General features: G+C 44.4%; 1 protein-coding gene across 1 annotated transcript in view; it reads right to left on the bottom strand.

Annotated features, from left to right (window-relative positions):
- Positions 1-22421, bottom strand: part of LOC147668304 (talin-2-like) — a 1432932-nt gene that overhangs the window by 407518 nt on the left and 1002993 nt on the right. Inside the window, exons 23-24 of the mRNA XM_086948621.1 lie at positions 8451-8745; positions 2159-2325 (exon numbers count right to left, since the gene is read on the bottom strand). Of these exons, the coding sequence (XP_086804747.1) occupies positions 2159-2325; positions 8451-8745 (462 nt within the window). The remainder of the gene's footprint in view (positions 1-2158; positions 2326-8450; positions 8746-22421) is intronic.

The following is a 22421-nucleotide window of genomic DNA, read 5'->3' as shown; positions in this document are numbered from 1 at the left end:
TATAGATGACGGAAGAGGTCTGGGAGTTGGGAATAAGCCTCCCTGGTTTGGAAAGTGAGAAGCAATGACTTAGAACAGCATTAATATCACTATAGGGATTTGGCAGGGATGGAATCAGGGCCAAAACTGAGCAGCCATCAAGCTTAGAGCTGCTGGTGAAAAGTATCTTGAGGCAATTAATGACCACAAAGTGGAACGCAACCACTATACACAAACAGGATCTTGTTTCCCGTCCTCTCTTGCAGACGTGAAACAGGATACAATCTGGCTGCCTTCGGAACCCATGCAGTCCTCTGAGACTACAAGAGTCAGGCAGAAAGCCTCCTTGCAATTGATTCCCGTTTTGAAAAGCTTTAGGCACTACAGATAATCTAGGGCGTGGATGACTGCGACTCTTTGGCAATCAAATGTCTTCTGGACTGAGCTCAACTCAACCCTTCCTCACTTTCCTTCAGAGAATCCAGCATGTCTTCAATCTGCTGCAGCATCAACTGTGGGCTGTGCTAGCTCAGAAACTCCAGATGAGCACAAAAGGCCCATGCGAGTAGCCCTTGAACCTCTGTACAAATGCACAACACCTGCTCGGATGCAATTCTGTCTTGTTCAGTCTGCTGGTATCAGTGCCTGATTCCAGACAAAGTGTTACCTTTAGTTGAGGCACCCGTTTGGGTATAGCATCTGAATGGATGTTCCTTTCACCTCGGAATGTTACTTTCAAAAAAGGATTGCCTTTTGTGCTAGTGGTGCCCTTCTTCGGGAACCTCTTTTGCTTGCAGGTGTCCCCTTTTCCTAGGACGTATAAAACTACCTATACTAGTTAGATCTATGAATTATTTGTGGTTTGCTTGCCCGATGTCCTTTAAGGAAATGGGACAAGGAGTCGTGTTTAGTGAAGACATTGAGATGCAGAGAACAGGAGCAGCGACACCGGGGAATGTAAACACAAAGAGCAGTGGTATGGATGGGTTGTCCGACACAAGCAGGGTGCTGCATCGGGCAAAAAGGTGAAAGGATGATTTGCTCTGAAATTAAATAATACAAATATTTGTATTACTAGAAAAAGGGGAAAGATGTCAAAAGAAGACTGTGCAGAATTTACAAATTCAAATGCTGATTCTTGACTTGGTGACAGAGAATGTAAGAGGTTTTTCCTGCCCTCCACTCCCACGCCAATCCTTTGACATGCCATGGAGGGTGAAAATTGACCAATTGTCTTCAGCATAAAGAATTCAAGGCCCAACACCAAGGTTACATTTGATTCTAAAGAGCATTCCACTAATATGATCACTCTCCTCACACCATTCTCTCTTCTTACACCTTTCTGCCTCTTCCTTGAACTTCACTGCCAGTGCCTTCCGATCTATTCCAAGCTGTGTTGGACCGAAATTAACAAGCATTAAAAAGGTGAAGATGTTTGGCGTTTGCACTTGAATGCTGAAAAAGCTAAAAAATAAAAATTAAAAAAAGGCCTAGTTCATTGGACCTCGTTTTATGAATTGAACTGTACCAACAGAAAGGCATTCAGGCATAAGGGGGATACATTAAAGGGTACAAACAGAGGACCCACAGCAGTGGAGCTGAGCTGGATTCAGTGGATTTGGTCCGATGCTCGTTTTCCAGAGGAACTTGAGGTGTCTTAGGAGGAGACGTGGGCAACTGAAGTAGGAAATGCTAAATTTCAGGCCATGGACAGTGTATTTTGAAACCTGAACAATATACACAATCCAAAGCCGGAAGCAAGTGCGTCAGCTTCCATTTTTACCCGTGGACAAAGTCACGGTTTTAGCAGCAGGTCTCCTTGTTTTTTTTAACTCGTGAGGAAATTCATACTTCTGTAAGAGCTTATTTTCAATATGGCAGGTCTGCAGACACTTACATAGTCACCTGCATAAACACTGCACTACAGACAATCAGAATGGAGCATTCAAAAATGGCTTCCCAAGTCCGTTTACAACAGGAGACCGAAAGTGCTTAACAGAGATTCTCTTTGGGCCTACAGGCAGTTGGGAGCGTGAAGTTTGCCTCAGTGATGACCCATCAAAGGCCTAAAAAGCCTCTGGCGGTGTAAGTCCCTATTTATTTCTGTAGAACTGGGGCACACTTGAGTGTTGCTTTGGAATGCTAGTTCATTACACTTCCAGTTCATTAGTGTAAATACCTTTGCCGCTTCCACCATGCGCGCTGTAGAATCTGCCAGCAGTTTTGCAGCAGCCAACAGTTTCTTAGAATTGTCCATGTCAATTTCTGCCTCCGCGTCAGACCGCATTGCATTCACCAGATCAGACGTGGCTTGGGCCAGGACTCTGGCCTGTCGTACCATTTCACCTGCAACGAAAATCAAAATCAGAATGACACTATCCAATGTATATGTCTATATTATTTTCCCTAGTTCTTTGCAAATTTTTCACAACAGTCCTTTTGCACCAAAATATCTCATTAGTCATAGCGGCTTTCGTTCATTCAAAGCAATATTATATTTGGGCCCTGATGAGCAACCCAAGACAAAAGATGTATCCATTGCACTTACCTAAAACTGTGCAACAGCCAACACCAAGCACAACTTTCACTTAATGACAAAAAATATATTCTACAGTGACCTTTTTTCATTATTGGACGATTGTTACTTTGAGGCGACTTTTCCAGTTTCGTAAATTCCAAATTCTAATTTGTGGATTCCATTTCGTAATCTGAACATCTCTGTATCTTATTGTCCTGGACGTGCTTACACTTTTGCGCACGAGTCTATACTGTAAAAGAATTATTTACCTAAGGATCGCCTTTTATCATTTTATCTTCTTTCCTAGTCACAGTTCAAGCATAGAAAAGCATAGAGTCCTTCATAATATCCTTCTGACTTCACATATTCATCACGAAAGACAAACAACATGTTTCGGCCTAAACTCATCCGAAAGCCTACTAAGGACATGTTTCAAGAACTCAAATTTACAACTATCACAGCTGAAACAAATGCTATGGAACTCATTTCGTTTGGAGAACCAATCTGCCTCCTCAGCCACTGCATGTGGAGGGGAAGGACTAACACCTTACACATTTGCGTTAGTGTGCCACTGCTCAAAGTAAATAAACCAGTTGAAAGAATGATGTTTGCCAAGTCTGTACATCATCCTTCCAAAGCTGATAAACAGCACACCATTAAATTCGAAAATAGAGACTAACATTATCTACAGCATCAGAAAACACTGTGGTATAAAGATCAAAAAAAAAAAAACACTGGCTCTGATTCATAGCCAGTCAGGCAGTCATCCAGCATGTCTTGTAGTAGGGCATATTTAGCATCATATTTTGAGTCAGCCCCAGTTTTTAAGGGCCTTTTATAGACTGCACTTGTTCAAACAGAGTTTTGATTTTCCACATCCCATTCAAAAAGTGTGGTGGTGTTGAAGTACCTGTACTGCTACCCAAAAATCAAAATCATCTTTGCCTATGTTTGAGGATACGCTCTAACGCAGAAACTCAAGATGTCCTATTGTTTGTCTTATCTTACTTACTGGACCAACCAACCTTGTTCTAATCACCCGTTGTGATGAGAGTGGTGAAATGTTTGAATCATGTATCTCCTCCAAAACTCTTTGTAATGCTGCAGTGGAATCTTAATGTTGTTCACACTTTCCTCACGTGCACACCATTTGGACCCATGTACAGTAACCCATTATGTATTTGAACTTTGAAGACTGTGCTTCTAGTCGTAGTGACTTTTGCCCATCACATGAGCAAACTACAGGCTCACCGGTGCAGCAGCCTTTTATTACCTTTTTTTTAGCCAAAGTAGTACAACAGACCAAGGTGGTCCTCTTGCCTTAAGTGGTTACAGCTTTTCACACTGGACAATACATCACTCTTCCAATGCTCTTTGCCCCTCCTCATCCCTCAAAAAAGTAGGAAAAACGTAACCAGTTGGATCCAAAATGAGCTCTGAGTTCCTATATCGATCACATCCCACTCATTATCTACAATTGGTCAGGTGAGTCTTAACAGACAGTGGATCTATATGGAATTAAGTCAGCATAAACTACCGGAGGTTCAAAGCATGGAATGCAGAGTCAGACCTATCACATAGCCAAATAAAATCAGATGTTCTGAAGCAGGTACTGCCACTATATTCCATTACCTGTAAAACTGGTCTACACACATGGTTTCCATATTATTATCAAATTCTGCTCTAGAGGCTAAAGTACATTTTTGTCTGGGCAATACATTTTTCAAGATTGCATTCATTTAGTTGCTAACATGATGTGTTCAACTAAAGGGTGTGCTTATTTATATCCATCACATTAGTTTAGAGAATTGAAACTATTATCAATTTTTTGGTCCTCCAAGTTATAGTCTGCCCTGTGTCATGGAATTCACACTAAACATATAATATTCTAAGTAAAACCTAAAACCCCAAATCTACAGGTTGCGCTCCAGGAGCATTGTTTTTCCGACAGTTGTTTTCCACCAATGTGGCTCTACTAGTTTGAATTATCATATTTAACAAGTATTGCCACTGGATGTTAACACAAAATTGTTTTTTGTATTTGACATTTTCTTTTAGAGCAAGCCAGAATAGCCATATTATTGAATCTCTATTAAGTAAATGCAAAGCGCAGTCTTATGAAGAAATCTACCACTGAATTACATTGTTCACCTGTATTTTACAGACAGCTGCAGCCTCTACAGTCAGTAATTGTTTTGTGTCTGAGTGTTATGAGAGATCATAGAATTTGTGAAGTGAGGACCAGGGTGATTACCATATCATACAATAGATCAGTCACAAGTAGTTTTTGACAAGTCTCTGAAACTCCCCATAGTGAAGCAGGAGGAAAACCAGGACGATGAACCTCTGCAGAGACAGCTGGGTCTGCCAGGCTCACCACTATCAGGTAAGCCTTTGGAAAATGAGTGTTTTAAGATTTCAGGTGGTACTTTGTGGTCATTGGTGAGAATAAGCTCAATAGTTTCACTTAACAGAAGAATTAAGTCTCACTGCTAAGGGACAGACTCCGTAATTCTGCGAGCCGTTTTACCTTCACTCTAGTGCTCATGTTTCGAAGTTCAATGAAAATGCTAGCACCACTGTCCATGGGGAAGGACATTTTGTTTTTTCTACTTTCTATCCTACCAGGAATCAGAAAGGAAACCTCCTCTAAATCAGTCAGAGACAGCAATCACTTAATCCTAGCATTCTTCCAGAGGCAGATTACTTGATAGCTTCACATTAGAAATGCATGCCTGGGCCTGTTCTACCTTTCTAGAATCAAGTCTGTCCTAATATTAGGAGGCAAGACACCAAAAACAAGTATAATGGAGCAGGAGCAGGAGCAATGGAGCAGAAGAAGTACCAACGGAGCAGAAGTACCACCAATGGAGCAGAAGAAGTACCAATGGAGCAGAAGAAGTACCAATGGAGCAGAAGAAGTACCAATGGAGCAGAAGAAGTACCAATGGAGCAGAAGAAGTACCAATGGAGCAGAAGAAGTACCAATGGAGCAGAAGAAGTACCAATGGTTGCATTTGCAGCACCGAGCATTTGAGGCATCGACCTGCATGGCCCGTGGTGAATCCTGTGTGATCATAGGCACAGAAGTCTGTAATGTGTCATACAACACAGGAGTGACAGAGTGAAATTGAAAAGCTAGGCACATTTTTTAAAATTAGTGTGCAAAAGCATCTATTCAAGCACGAACACTCCAAGAAAGAAATGATGCCTGGGGCTGATGATTTCAAACAAACAGGCTTGTCTGCCAAGCAGGCAGGTGACGGAGGTGGGCTGATGACTTGTTGCGATTGTCCGGTCCGAACCCAACACAGGACCGTAGTTTCGGAAGGAGGAAGATCTGGACAGACTTAGATTGTGACCTTTGGGGTTTCTTTTTCTTGGACCATGAAGTAAGATTGCTATTGGTGTTTTGAGGTGATTGGCTACTTGTACCCATCAGCCTGCCTCTGCCGTGGGGAGCGCAATCTTGGTCATCTGTCCTAATCATTAAGCGCAGGATAACCCCAGGTGTTTTTTGGAGCATTTGGTTGAATCAGTAACATTGTAGAGTGCAAGTTAAATTCCAAGGAGGCCTGTTGGCAATACTGGTGCTTATGGCAGGTAACACATGATCACATTAGAAAGTACATCCCAGGAACCACATACAGCACTGAAGGGAGTCTGAAACTAGTATTAGCAGTCTCTGCAGAAACAGCCCAGGTTGAATTTCAAGGAATGCGGCCCCAACACTGACGCCAAATGATCCTGAAAGAAAAGTTTAACAACTGGGAATGAACTAGCGAAATCTCACACGAGCTCCGTCTAGTATCTAGCCCTATGTACCATGCAGAAAAAAATACAACTAATAACATGGATGCTAGCTATTTTAAGGCATTGTTTCCTATACTTTAGTAATGCCCTTGCAGTTTCTTAAGTGGAATCCACTTTAGCAGCATCCATTTCAATGTATTTTTAAAATGTGTAGGCTCCTGTATGCTACCTGTAATTACAGGAGCAATTTAGAAAAAAATCGTATCCATTGGTAGAGCAGTGTACACAGTTACACCCCAATTGTTTTATCCTCAGTGAACACAAATTATGTGTTGCACTGGGTATCTTTCTTGGCCTTCTGAGATTGGGTACTCTCTTACGTCCAGGGTTCTCTCCATTGGCAGCTGTACCTTTAAACCATTAAATCCAGGGTCCTGGCTACTGCCTCACTGTATTAGTCGAATAAGCTACTTTTTAATAAAATGGTGAGATCTCCAATGGGTGCATATTTTGATATAAGTATCGGTATACTGTACTAGCCAACCTTACTTTCTGACTGGAACCCTAAATAATTTAACTCTATTGCATGGAAAATATTCTGTACTAAAGACAGCTTGGCAAGGGTCTCTGTAGCACTAAAACGTCTAGCTAACATCATATGTATTATCGTTCAAGAGGATCCTTTAACAATAACAAAAAAACAAAATGCTAACCCTGGGTTTCGGAGCACCGTGCTACCCAGTGTAAAGTGCTACAATACAGCTTCAGGGTCAGTATAAATTAGATACATGGAGTTACAAAACAATGCAATATATAACCCTCCTGGCCTCATACTAATGCATTTTCCATAAAACGCAGTGGTTGTGAAGTTGATTGTAGTTCATACAGACTGCATAATAATTCCCTTATACTGCTTGACACTCTCACACAAGCATAACACAATTAAATTAAAATCTTTTATCATATCACGCTTCAGAATAACACAAACATACTTGTTTTGTGCTTTACTAACTGCTGTTATATTTAGAACTATTTGTACATTTCATCTATACGTATTTAAATTATGTTGTGTGATAGAAAAAAATGCCACAATGGTCAATTTACAAATGGCGTCAGAGGAACAATTTCCATGTTAAAAAGACATAGCCGGTCATTTGACCTCTACCTTTGAAAGCACAGCAAAAGTGACAAAGATTCCAAAACTTGCTGCCGATACCCCAGGGCGGGTGCCTCCATCTATATGGGTGGACTTACGATTGCATTGATTTACTTAGAAAAAGATATGATGGGCACTCACTGGGTTGAAAATTCATTACGTTTTTAATTCAGACGAACAATGTTCATCGAAAATTCAACCCTGCGAGTGCGCGTCATATCTTTTTTGAAGTAAATGAATTGATCATATTAAAGCACACACAAGGAGATAATGAACGGAGTGCTGAATCTTTTCCGACACTCACCCCCAGTCACAGATCTGGATTTCATCCATCACCGTTCTTTAGCTCACTTCACCAGATCAGACCCAGACATATTCAAATCAGTCTTGACCCTGTTCCTTATGGGAACAGTCCAGCCCAAACTGTCAAGCCAGGTCTTCCCTGGATGGGAAACAAGGATCCTAGTACCGGTTTTGGGGTAACACCCAAATCAGCCAGGCTAGCTTTAATCCAGTGGCAAAGTTAGCAAGAGACCCACGACTGGGCATACCCAGCCAACTTAGGACAAACAAAGCAAACAGAAGGAGATGATGAATGGAGTGCTGAAACTTTTCAGACACTCACCTCCAGTCACAGATCTAGGTTGAATCCATCATCGTTCTTTAGCTCACAGACAATTTGCTAGTGTCTGTGAGCTCGTTGTGGAACACTTGTTGTTCAGCGTTCCATGTGTGACTTATGGAATGTTCTCCACCAGGTTGGCAGTTGCCTTCCGGTGCTGTTGTAAGAAGCATGAATAAACGGCTCTGCTGTGAATCTACTCTCTTGTTGGGTGTATTGCAATACAGATTTGTAAGTAATACAATGGGCAAGGAACATCCACAGAAAAATATAGAAAAATCAAACCCACTCTTAGAATGATCGTCAGCGAAGAGGACCATCCTGAACAATTTAAATAAAAATAGAAATCCTGATACAGTTGAACATTCTGTACATGGAAAAGACAAAAAAAAGTCCCAAAACTAAGAAACTGAACCGCTTACCTGCATCTCCCATTGAGCTGAATATGCTCTCAGTGACAGACATAATGGTATCAGTAGCCTGGTCATAGCGCCCAATTGGCTCTCCACGACTAGCAAACTGTCGGACATGCTGTAGGAGATCGTTCAGTGCTTGGCTGACCACACTGGCAGCTGCGCTGACCTGCTTCAGGAGGTCAGTGTCATCAGTTGCCGACTGGCACGCTTTCACGCAGTTCTCCACCGAACGGTCCACAAGTTTTCCGGCCTCTATTAGCTGTTCCTGGCACACAGGAGAGCTAATGGTGGGACTCACTACCTGCAGTGGAGAAGGAGCAGACACAGGATGTTTCCGATTCCCATTAATCAAAGGTTAATTTTTGCATATTTCACCGAGGAACCTTACTGCTGAGCCATTTATTAAAAACTCGTGATAAGATCAAACTCCGCTTCCTACTTAGAAAGTATACCATATGTCAGACAATCCAGATTATTTATTTACAGCACACGCGATTCTATGAAACTTAAAGGACATACCTCACAACTTTGTTAGAAACATTGTTCACCAAATGGTCAAGTCAGAAACTAATTCATCAGTTGTGTAGCTTGTAACATAAGAACGTATTAGCAATATAACACATTATTTTGGTTTGTGAAATTAGATTTTTGGGGGAAATGCTATCATTTGTACTGTTGTAATAAGATTATAAATATTATTGTAGTTATATTATAATACCGCAACAATCTACTGCTTGAAGCGGGATGCAGCCTCATCTACGAGAAGGGACCTGACATAGGTAGTGGATTTAGTTAAGACAAACAAAATCATTAAGCATTCCAAGTCCTTGCTCTGCACCACGTCTTAAGGAATTGTTCCCCACTCTGACACCCAAAGTCATAGAACTATCACTGTACGTCTGCTCCAAGGATATGTTTCTGACCAGCAGTAATCATTCTGATATAGAAGGACTTCCATGAGGACCTCGAGCAACCTTTCCAAATACCATCCAATGCCGAACTTGCCATTCGATTAAAAAACAACATGTAAAAAGGGCCACAAAGCAGCTCTTGGAAGTCATGGAATGATCAATGCGCATCACAACAATAAGGCTTCAGGCCAATTAGGTGAGAGTAATTGACACTACAAACCCTCCATGTGAATTGTCTTATCGCCCTGGATGAATATCACCGCAAAACCAGCCTTTGTTGTTGTTGACTTGTCCACCAGCACTCTACCAGACAATGACCATGTTTGCTCAAGTGAATGCAAGAATGGACAGCAGTGATGAGAGAGGCTCTTGACCGGATTAATACTTTCCTTGTGAAATTAAGCCAACAGACCCACATCAGCACACAACAATCAAGCAGCTGAACAGTCGTGTGCAGGGTATCACCTGGGGTGTTTCGATACCACTACTTCTTTTCAATAAATGCACACTGCTATTGGCTAGCATTATCAGCTCACATTGAGGTCACCATCCGCTTCAGATGCAGGCAGACTATACCCAAGTGTCTGCGACTCTAAACAATATCAACAACTACCCAGAACAACATCTTCCTGGATGACCTTCTACAAACCCAATCTTAAAAATGTCAAAAGGGGATTTTATTTGGGTTTTGTGAAACCGCTCCAGATATGATTCAGCAATGTCCACTAAAACCGGCACACAAAGGGATAGTTACTGGATCGCCTAATTTGTTGTTCTTGAGAATGCTGCTAGAGGAAAGATTCAAAATGATAAGCAGGGACTTGAATCTATTTGAGAACATATTAGCAATGTACATCAAATTAGAAGGTTTAAAAAGCCATTTGTTGCTATCCTTGGGGTACAAGGTAAGCACCTGCTCAAACGCCTAGGTAAGCATGTAAATGTCAGGGAGCTCTCACAGATGCAATGGAGAAGCATGTACAAAGGGATGGTATAGGAGTTGTGTAACTCGACAAAGAAGTTCTCAGTTTCAAACTTATGCACAGTCGTCGTTACATAAAATTGGAAAACTCTAAGGTGTTTAATGGAAGTTAGGGTGAGTTCTAGAAAGAGAATGGGGAAATACCACCTTAACACACACAGCACGAATGACTTCGTGCTGAGGAAAACAGTCTATAGAAATTTGATTTTCCTGAAAAGGACACACAGCGCTTCTTCAAGAAGGCTGGTTTTTGCCTAAATTCTTAAAAAAGATGTGCAAAGTTTTCTTTTCCTCCGTGCAGTTTTGTGAACTCAATTTTCACTCTTTGCAGAGGGTCCTAATTTACCTTCTGCATCGTACAATGGGACGTTTTCTGCGTATTGTAAGATAATTCACTATCTCTCTAATCAAATCCAGCCATAATGTAAAACATGTGCAGAAATTTTCTGTACCTTTTTGAACAAATTGTCACAAGCCATGATGTTCACACAAATATGGCAAAGTGTGGAAACATTGTAATATTCACTGCAGTGAAAAGTTTTGCATAGAACTTCGCGAAGGATGGCAAAATAACAAGTTCTGCTTATAGATGAAGTTCTGGACTGACCATTCTTTAATACTAAGGAGAAGCTAAGGGCCTTATTAAAACTTTAGTGGAAGTTCACTGGTATGCCTGGGGAGGACGAGGACAATCCACCCTACTTGGAGATCAATCAATCAATCAATCAATCAATCAGGGATTTGTAAAGCGCTCTACTTACCCGCTAGGGTTTCAAGGCGCTGGGGGGGGGAGCTGCAGTTAGTGGTCGAAGAGCCAGGTCTTGAGCAGTCTTCTGAAGGTCGGGAGGTCTGCGATCTGTCGTAGGAAGAGAGGGAGGGAGTTCCATGTCTTGGCGGCGCAGTGAGAGAAGGACCTGCCCCCGGAGGTGGTTCTGTGGATGCGCAGGATGGCGGCCAGGGACAGGTCGGCGGAGCGAAGTTTCCTGTTGGGTGTGTAGAAGGAGAGTCTGTCGTTGAGGTAGGCTGGGCCGGTGTTGTGGAGTGCCTTGTGTGCGTGGATCATGAGTTTGAATGCGATTCTTTTGTCGGCGGGGAGCCAGTGCAGGTCTCTCAGGTGGGGGGTGATGTGGTCTCGGCGCGGGACGTCTAGGATCAGGCGTGCGGAGGCGTTCTGGATTCTTTGGAGTCTGTTGATAAATTTGGACGGGGCTCCGGCGTAGAGGGCGTTTCCATAGTCGAGTCGGCTGCTTACGAGGGCGTGGGTGACGGTTTTCCGTGTGTCCGTCGGGATCCACCTGTAGATCTTGCGGAGCATGCGAAGGGTGTGGAAGCAGGAGGAGAAGATTGCGTTGACTTGGTTGGACATGCAGAGCTTGGAATCCAGGATGACCCCTAGGTTGCGTGCGTGGTTTGTAGGTGCCGGGGGTGGGGGGGGGTTCCCAGTGATGTTGGCCACCAGGAGTCGTCCCATGCTGAGGGGTTGGTCCCAAGGATGAGGATCTCAGTCTTGTCTGCGTTCAGTTTCAGCCTGCTTGCCTCCATCCAATCGGCAGCAGCTTTCATACCCTGGTGCAAGTTGGACTTGGCAAGGAGGGAATCCTTGGTGAGGGAGAGGATCAGCTGGGTGTCGTTGGCGTAGGAGATTATGTTGAGGTTGTGTAGTCTGGCGATGCGGGCGAGGGGAGCCATGTAGACGTTGAACAGCGTCGGGCGGAGTGAGGATCCCTGCGGGACGCCGCAGATGGTTTTGGTGGTTACAGAATGGAAAGGGGGGAGGCGGACTCTCTGGGTTCTGTCGGTGAGGAAGGAGGTGGTCCAGTCCAGGGCCCTGTCTCGGATCCCTGCATCGTAGAGGCGTGTGCGTAATGTGTGGTGGCAGACGGTGTCGAAGGCGGCAGAGAGGTCCAGGAGGATGAGGGCTGCTGTCTCGCCGTTGTCGAGTAGGATTCTGATGTCGTCTGTGGCGGCGATGAGGGCGGTCTCGGTGCTGTGGTTGCAGCGGAAGCCTGACTGGGAGGGGTCCAGGATGCTGTTGTCGGGTGAGCTGGGTGACGATCTTTTCGATGACTTTCGCTGGGAATGGAAGCAGGGAGATTGGCCGGAAGTTCTTGAGGTCGCTCGGGTCCGCCTTGGGTTTCTTTAGTAGGGCGTTGATCTCAGCGTGTTTCCAGCTCTAGGGGAAGGTGGAGGTTCTGAAAGAGAGGTTGATGATGTTGCGTAGGTGGGGTGCGATGAGGCTTTCAGCTTTGTTGGTTTTGTGGTGAGGTAGGGGGTCGGACGGGGAGCCTGAGTGGATGGTGTTCATGGTCTTGATTATGTCTTCGGTGCTCACGTTGGTCCATGTGGTCAGAGGATCGTGGTGGGTGGGGTTTGGGGTGTTCAACCCGGCGAGGTCCGTGAGGTGCCGTCGGGGGTTGAAGCTGTTGTGGATGTCGGTGATTTTGCGGTGGAAGAAGGCGGTGCAGGAGCTGGGGATGGAGAGTTCTTTCACGATGTTGAAGAGCTCTTTGCTGTTGTGGACGTTGTTGTCGAGGCAGTCTCTGGACAAGGCTCTTTTGGTGGTCCTGATGAGGTAGTGATGGTTGCAGATGGCGTCTTTGTGGGATGCGTGGTTGGCGGGCGTTCTCTCACTGAGCCAGGTGTTTGAGTTTTCGGCAGGTGCGTTTGGATGCCAGGAGGTCCAGGGTGAACCAGCTGGCTCTCTGGGTGGTGTCTCTGTCGGTGGGTTGTCTCAGTGGTGCTACGGTGTTGGCGCAGTCTTCCATCCAGAGTCTGATGGTGCGGGCTCCTTCATCGGGGTCAGTGGGGCAGCTCGGTGGGTTGTGCGCGAGGTGTGTTTCTAGTAGTTCTTTGGGGACTTTGCCCCAGCATCGGCGGGGGATCTGTGGTGTGCGGTGGTGTGTGATGGGTTTCTGGAAGGTGAAGTGGACGCAGTGGTGGTCGGTCCATGTGAGCTCGGAAGCGTGGCTGAAGGCAACGTGGGGGCTGTAGGAGAAGATGGCATCGAGCGTGTGGCCGGCGATGTGGGTCGGGGTGGTGACTATCTGTTTCATTCCGAGGGAGGCGAGGTTGGCGATCAGGGTGGAGGAGTTGCTGTCGTTGTTCTCCGGGGTGTCGTTGGCGTTAGTGGAGACCTTGATGGTGTTCTTGTGGATGATAGCGATTCTTCCTCCGACTCCGTTGGTGCGATCTCTGCGGGCGATTTTGTATCTGTCGGGGATGGCCACTGCGATGTCTGGGGCGGAGGCTTCGTTCATCCAGGTCTCGGTCAGGAAGGCGATGACAGGTGATGTGGTGGTGAGTAGGTCCCAGAGCTCGACGGCGTGCTTGCGTGCGGAGCGGGTGTTGAGCAGGATGCATCGCAGTCGGTTGGGTTCCGTTGTAGTGGGTGCCTCGGCATCATTGGTGCAGGCGAAGTTGCAGTTCCGGCAGGTGAATGGGCCGTGGGTGCGCTTGGGGGTGGTCTTGTAGCAGTTGGTGGTCCGTCCGTGGTTGAGAGCGATGAGGGTGTTGGCGTCGTAGTGGAGTCGGGCTTTGTCGATGGCGTGAGGGCCAGGGGTTCTGGCGCTGGGCGCGGTCCAGGCGCGGACAGGCGCAGACAGGCTTGCCTTAGGCGCGCCTTTGGCGCGCCTGTTGCGCTTGTCCGCGCAGCAGCCGCCATATGAGGGGGAGGTGGGGAGGGAGGGTCAGCTGGGAGGCGGGAAGACTGGGCAGCGAATGGGCAGGGGGGGCAGCAGGGGCGGCCGCGGCGGGCAGAACGGCAGCAGAACTAAGGGAGGAACCCAGGCACACGGATTACAGAAGGGAAGAGGGCAGGGGCCCAGGCATACAGGGTTCAGAAGGCAGAATGGGTGGGGACACAGGCACAGGCACACAGGGTACAGAAGGCAATGGAAGGGGCACAGGCACACGGTAGCAGGAGGCGGCAGGGACGGAGATCGAGTGCGAGGCACCAGGAGCGGAAGGAGGCAGCAGAGGAGCACATGGCTGGCACTAGCGTTGGTGGCGCTGCAGCGGAGGGGGAGCGACCTACCAGAGGTCAAGGGTCGCTCCCCCTCCTGCACTGTAAAGCAGACATCTCTGTGCTGCAAAGGAAACCAACACCACAGCTGCAGCCTGTACAACACTAAAGGTTTATTGAAAAGGCTCCATTTTAAAGGCTAGGGTAATCACTGGAGAGAGCGAGGGTTTTGAGGGGCGAGTCCAATCCCCAGATGTGTAATCATGAAAACAAATTGGACTGGCCCACTGTGTGGAAGTAGAGGAATATTAGATGATATTCCAAGTCACTTGTAAATTGAGCTTTGGCAGCTGGGCACAATGGGTTTTGTTTATAAACTACTCACACATCAACCTGGTTGGTGTCATGCTTCATCATCAGGGTCCAACCAGGCAGCCGAATGCCGCCTGGTTGCGCTTCAACGCCTGACTACAGCGGAGCAGGTGTGGTGCAATAGTGTGATGTGGATGAAGGTGAGTAATAAAATGCACCTTTGGGAATCCTTGCCCAATCTTTTATTCGTGGCGGCCCAGGGTGTGAGATAAAAGTATGTGATGCAACTACAAGTAGAAAAATTATGACTACTTAGTTGGCTAAGTGTTGGCGGTCTACATGTTTCAGTCCCAAAAGAAAAGTGCGCGGGACTTTCGTCAGGACCAGGTAGTGAGTGGCAAAAAAGTAGTGCCACGTGTGAATAATATCCAACACACGCGCTAAGGGTGCTGTAGTCAGGCGTTGAAGCACAACCAGGCGGCATTCGGCTGCCTGGTTGGACCCCGATGATGAAGCATGATACCAACCAGGTTGATGTGTGAGAGGTTTATAAACAAAACCCATTGTGCCCAGCTGACAAAGCTCAATTTACAAGTGACTTGGAATATCATCTAATATTCCTCTACTTCCACACAGTGGGCCAGTCCAATTTGTTTCCATTTTAAAGGCACCCACTAGAAAATGGGCAAGGAAAATGGGCAGGATGGCTGTCACTATGGCCTAGCAGCACTGTAGGAAGCTAAATCGCAGCGTTAGGGGTTACCATTGGTTGAGCAAGTGAAGGCTCCACTGATAATAACACAGTGGTTCCCGCAACTCTATGTACAGTGGGGCAACAGAGGGGTTGGGAAGGCTTGAGGAGCACTAGACACCATTCCTCCTGCTCCATCAAACCCTTAACTAGCTCTTCGCTTTAGAAAGTGAGCATGACAGGTTAAATGGAAATCCTACCACTGTCTAAGGAACAGAGACAGTGCTGTCTAAGGAACAGAACCATGCTTCTCAGTGTCAGCAGTGAATTTATGGATTACAGGAATTGCACAGGGAAATCACTACATGTCAATGAAAATGGCATTTTTCTGTGCAGGTTCAAGACTTCACCAAGGAGAAGTAAATGTTGATGAGATAAAAGGGGTAGTAGACGAAAAATGAAAGAGCCTGGATCAGAAAGAAAGGGTAGGGGGGAGTACCTGGCCTGATGCACATTAAAATTACTGATGGAAAATGCTGCTCCTGCTAAAAATTTGTGATGCAAGGTCCCCAAAATGTGAATACCTCAACTATTACCACAACTTAAATGATAAATTAACCCAATGAATGGAATAAGTTGGCTTGTAAATGAGTTGAGGCTGAAGAGAATGTATAGCGTCATAAGTTAATATTGTGAACAGCCTAGGCCGGGGGACATAATCAGTAAAATAGATTAAAGACACCCCTTCACCAACATTTTCTCATCTAAATCTAAAAGGAATGATGTATAATATACTGTTAAAGAATGACGGACCTTTCTCTGCACTGACTTCTATTATATTATGACAGAATAGCGTATCAATATAAGAGAGAATTATTTTTCAATTGCAGCAGCTGGACATCAGGGTGAGGAACATCACAGACAGAAAAATCTGAAACATCTGCAAATTCATTCAAATGTTGGGTCCACTTTCTACTAACGTGCGCTGGACAACCCTCAGCAAAAGATAGGGCTTTTAGTAATTACCACCCTAGTGTGTGGACAACGCTTGATCTGTTTCCTACATATAAACCTGTCTCTTGCAATAGACAAGTCACCTTTAACCACTAAAACGCCATAAATACACAACAAATTGGATCGCTCCAAATATATCTGATATTATTGGAAAACTCCCAGTTCTATGGTATTATTTTTTTTAACAATCCCGTCTGTATTTATCTACATTTATTTTTTTCCCATCTCATTGGTATTTATGTATATTTATCTTGTGTTTTGAGAATAAATAGAGTCGTACAATTGTATATTTTCACGCATATTTTACTGACAAACGTGCACTCAAACTTTGATGCCTGTCGAGTTTTAGCAAATTAAGCAGCCCACTATAACAAAACACTACACCCACAGGTAAGATATATATATATATATATATATATGTCATCAATCTTCCTTCTCTGCTTAAGGAAAGCGGAGTCGCACTGCACTGGGCTGAATGTTCTTTATTGATTAAAACAGGTTGGGCAGTCCTGACGCGTTTCGTCGAACATCGACTTTATCAAAGGTTTGCCGCTTTTCATTTGCACGGAGTTTTCCACAAAGCCAGCTTGTTCAATTGGTTGATGCTTTATTAGCGTTTTTTTCTACTTCCCTCTGGTGGGCATGCTGGTCCTTGTAGTTCTACCCTGCAAGTCATTCTCCCGGTGCCCCGCTTGAACACCTCTTCATGTCCTGGCAGGAGTCATGCTGGAGCCGGTCTCCAGTGGCAGCCACTTCCCTTATGTACCGCATTCACGGTGAGTCATATGTAGTCCTTTGCAGGGAATTGTTGGCGCTCTGGCTGACTGTGCGCTGCTCCCACGGCTGGACCACGCCGTAATAAATGTCATCAATCTTCCTTCTCTGCTTAAGGAAAGCGGAGTCGCACTGCACTGGGCTGAATGTTCTTTATTGATTAAAACAGGTTGGGCAGTCCTGACGCGTTTCGTCGAACATCGACTTTATCAAAGGTTTGCCGCTTTTCATTTGCACGGAGTTTTCCACAAAGCCAGCTTGTTCAATTGGTTGATGCTTTATTAGCGTTTTTTTCTACTTCCCTCTGGTGGGCATGCTGGTCCTTGTAGTTCTACCCTGCAAGTCATTCTCCCGGTGCCCCGCTTGAACACCTCTTCATGTCCTGGCAGGAGTCATGCTGGAGCCGGTCTCCAGTGGCAGCCACTTCCCTTATGTACCGCATTCACGGTGAGTCAGATGTAGTCCTTTGCAGGGAATTGTTGGCGCTCTGGCTGACTGTGCGCTGCTCCCACGGCTGGACCACGCCGTAATAAATGTCATCAATCTTCCTTCTCTGCTTAAGGAAAGCGGAGTCGCACTGCACTGGGCTGAATGTTCTTTATTGATTAAAACAGGTTGGGCAGTCCTGACGCGTTTCGTCGAACATCGACTTTATCAAAGGTTTGCCGCTTTTCATTTGCACGGAGTTTTCCACAAAGCCAGCTTGTTCAATTGGTTGATGCTTTATTAGCGTTTTTTTCTACTTCCCTCTGGTGGGCATGCTGGTCCTTGTAGTTCTACCCTGCAAGTCATTCTCCCGGTGCCCCGCTTGAACACCTCTTCATGTCCTGGCAGGAGTCATGCTGGAGCCGGTCTCCAGTGGCAGCCACTTCCCTTATGTACCGCATTCACGGTGAGTCGGATGTAGTCCTTTGCAGGGAATTGTTGGCGCTCTGGCTGACTGTGCGCTGCTCCCACGGCTGGACCACGCCGTAATAAATGTCATCAATCTTCCTTCTCTGCTTAAGGAAAGCGGAGTCGCACTGCACTGGGCTGAATGTTCTTTATTGATTAAAACAGGTTGGGCAGTCCTGACGCGTTTCGTCGAACATCGACTTTATCAAAGGTTTGCCGCTTTTCATATATATATATAAATATAAATATATATATATATATATATATATATATATATATATATATATATATATATATATATATATATATATATATCTATACTACTATTATAAAGAGGGAACACAAACCTTTGAGCCAGGTAAACTCGGGAACCACAGCGCCAATCCACACACCCGATATATCGTTGAAAATGTCAGGGTGTGCAGATGGACATAGGCTATATAAAATAAAAATTAAACGTAAATGTAAAAATTTTACTTTAAAAAAAAGTAGTTCCCTGGAAGTAGTGCCGGCCGTGAGGTAGTGCTGGCTGCGACGTAGCACTGGTCGCGACGTGCGTGATGACGAGGAGGAGCGGCGGACATGAGCGCAGGGAGGAGCGGCGGACAGGCGGGGGGAGCGGAGAGGAGCAGCGGACAGGTGGGGAGGAGCGGTGACGAGCGGCGAGGAGCGGCGGTGAAGTCAGGAGCGCGGGGAGGAGCGGTGGCTCAGGTAAGGCAAAGGAACATGTAAAATGTCAGGGCGGGAGGGGTCCGGGGCGGGAGGTGGCTCCGGGACACGGACAATGTCGGGGCGGGCGGGGGCCGGGGCGGGCTGGGGCCTAGGCGGGCGGTTGGCCCTGAAGCCTCATTGCCCCCGGACAACGTCGGGCGGGCTGCTAGTATATATATATATATATATATACACACACACACACATATATATATATATATATATCCATTAAAAATGGCGTTCCATTAAAAATGGCGTTCCTTAGCGAGCACTCGGGCATCCAGAAAAAATACAGTCCACGCAGTAGGTCCAATTAAGTAAGGTTTATTCCTTCATAAACCGAACGTGACGCGTTTCGCGCTGTGTGATCAAGCGCTCCGTGGAGCGCGAAACGCGTCCCGTTCGGTTTATGAAGGAATAAACCTTACTTAATTGGACCTACTGCGTGGACTGTGTTTTTTCTGGATGCCCGAGTGCTCGCTAAGGAACGCCGTTTTTTATGGATATTGTGCCGGTGGTTCCGCCGGAAACGAGCCACCCCAAGTGAAGGCGAGGGGTTGCCAGAAGGAGCGCTCTAATAGCTGAATATATATATATATATATATATATATATAAATATGTACACACACACACATGTTAACAGATGCCTGCATTTCAAAAAATCTCATCCTGTCTTTTAACTCCCCATGCTGACTGTCTGCTCCGCTGCTGGCCATAAAGTCATGATGGGGAGTCACTCACAAGAAGGCCAATTTTCTGATTTTTTTTTATTTAAAAAAAATTCATACAGACCGACAGGAAACACATAGTTTTTTTGGTCTGTATTAATCTGTATCAATGGAAAACTGGGAGCCTTAATATTTATATGGCACTTCACTATTTCACCCCTATGTTTAATTTAATTGGTGGTAGACTGCTGTTTAGATGCATGGATATTCTTTTTGTAGATAACCATGTGTCAGCAACGATTGTTGTTCCTCATTAACCTGATGACACAATCCTGTCAACAACAATAAAACTGAGGTTTAGTTTTGTCGTAATCATTACCAGCAACACTGTAGAAGGCTGACACTACCTGACAAATTCTTCCCACACAGCATGAACTCTGTGCTTAGTGATGCAGTTCAAATACACAAAGTCTGTTGTTTACCATGCTCTGTCATTTGTTATCATCCACTGCAGGACACACTGCTCCTAAGGGGCAACTCCCTTGTGTGTGGCAGGTCTGTGTCAGTAGAGAGTGCAGAATATAGCATTTTTCCTGCGCTCTCAGGCAAGTTCAGTCGTTATGTGCTACACGCTACATACACAGTCTGGTTCCAAGGCTAGAACACAGCAGCAATAGTGGGGAATCATAGGAGGCAGGTGAGAATGGATACTTTTACTGAAAGGGGTGGGTGCACATTGGTGGTTAGGGGTACTGAGAATGATAACCAACCTAGTTCCATAGCCCACAAAGAGGTTACGCTATTTAAGTTAATCTAGTACAGTTTATTGAGCACCTTTTAGGTATGGATGGGACAGCCCAAAAGACACTTTAACACAGACCTTTAGGCTTCACAGCATAAGATTTAACAGCTGTTTTTAAATGAGTCTAACTGAGGAATTAAGAACTTGTCCAGCATCTAGCCACTATGTCTTAAATATGAAATACTTATTTTATGTTCATCTGTTTTTGTATTTTGTATTGTATTGTATTTTGTATATTGAATTAAGTCACAATTGTTTGTATTAATGTATTTTACAATTTTGTGATTATATTGCTAAACACAGTATGTTTGAATATCTTGGATTCAATTGTTTTTACCATGAATTTATATAAATAAACAAATTAAGATCTTGAAATGAATGTTTAGTGCACTGAGTCTATACATATATCCTTTTATGACCAGCTAATTGCCTAGGTTTTTTCTTTGACTTTCTAACTGAGGAATGACCATACGTCTGAGCTACAAACATCCCATCTCTGCAAGAAGAGATCAAGCGAAAGATGCACAAAGTATATAATGAAGAGGTCAACAATGAAGATCTCAAGAGAAGGTCACATTAGAATATTGTCTGGAATGTGGGCCTGACATAATGGATTTGGACTGTGGACACATTTGAAGATAACGCTCATGTATTCGTAATGCTTAAATAAATCACCATCTAAATAGTACAATTAGAGACAGGGAAGATCAATGATTATATTCAGTGCAAACAAAACCCTTTACAATTTTAAAAGAAAACCGAAGCAGTACAGATAAGAGGTTCTAAAGTTAAGAGTAATAGCAAACTGGTAAAATGAGAAAACATGGGAACGAGGAGAATATGGACCAGCCCCTTTGGCATTAAACAAGTTAACTATAATGCATAAATTGTAAAACTCTACAATTAAGAGCATTTTGGTCAAAGAATTCCCTAAACTACTAGTCTTTAATCTTTACAGAGTGGCTCCACTAGCAACGCAAAAGAGAGGACTACACACACACACAGAAGTCTTCCTCAACCACTTCACCAGTGTCTCTGAAAAAATAAAAACTAGGCTATGTTCTTAGGAAAAACATTTTTTTATTAAAAAACTAACTTCATTGCAATGTCTTACATCTGAAATGTGTTAGAGTAAGAAAATAATCATATTGTATAGTCAAAATGTTGTGCAACTTAAGTGCATGTTTATTCTAAACAATTTATGAAAGTGCACTAGAGAGTAAGAGATTAGATTTTGGACCAGCCGTTCAAGATTCCATCATCGGACCTAACTTTAAATGTTTCACTAGCAAGTCTTAATTGTGATTACTTGAAAAGCACTACTTAAGATCAGTTTCTGCGTGCATTCCTTAAGTAAATGCTCTCAAGCCTCCCTTTGATATTTATTGTGATAAATTATCACATTATTTTGGGTGCTGACTGGACAAATGATTGTATCCAAAAAGGTTTGGCATGAAAAACATGAACAGGTTTAAGTCCAGTGCACAGCATTTTTCTTAGCATGCGAAGTAAAAGGATAGAACTTCTAATAGCAATACAAATATTTTGTGCTTCATGATAATGGTATGCAGTAGACAAAATAGCTTGATGCACAATGCTTCTATGTAGTAATACATTAAAAAAGGTTGTATTTCTCAAACTATCAAGACAACTTTTAAAGGACCATTCAGAGCAAAGTTGAATGGGTGGCCCCCCAAATGAAACCAGTCCACAGTCCAGTTTACCCCCCCCACAACTGGTTACCATTGCTTTCAATATGGCACACTCCAATTGGCTGGACAACAAGCACAAGTCAGCAGCTTCCTCTGACTACACAGGATCTTATGTAGTCCACAGCTTCAAGGAACAAGGAGGTCAAAGGAGGCAATCCAACTTTCCACAGTGTACATAGGCTTAATATCCCTGGACCCCACGAGACTCTCAAGGAAACAGTCTTGGCACAATTCCTTTACAGTAAGACAATGTATGTGGTTAACAATTCTACTACAAGCTTCACGTGCGTCCGTGCAATGTTCTTCCGTAATCATTCCTACTTAGATATATGAAAAGTGGAACTTACTTTTAAAAAAAAAATAAAAGCTCCCCTATGTTATAGGATAAGCAAATCTCATCAATAATAAATAATTTCCTCAATTGGAACTGCATTAGAAGTTGAATGCAACTCAAGTCCTATGGGATTTACTTTCCAAGTATCTAAACCCACAGAAAACCCTAGGTATGGCGAGATGTTTCCTACAAATAAAACAATTGGTCGAAC

Source organism: Lissotriton vulgaris, unplaced genomic scaffold, assembly GCF_964263255.1.
Source record: "Lissotriton vulgaris unplaced genomic scaffold, aLisVul1.2 SCAFFOLD_325, whole genome shotgun sequence".
In the NCBI taxonomy this organism is placed as follows: Eukaryota; Metazoa; Chordata; class Amphibia; order Caudata; family Salamandridae; genus Lissotriton; species Lissotriton vulgaris.
The sequence above is the reverse complement of the archived record's forward strand: the minus strand, read 5'-3'. Positions and strand labels throughout refer to the sequence as shown.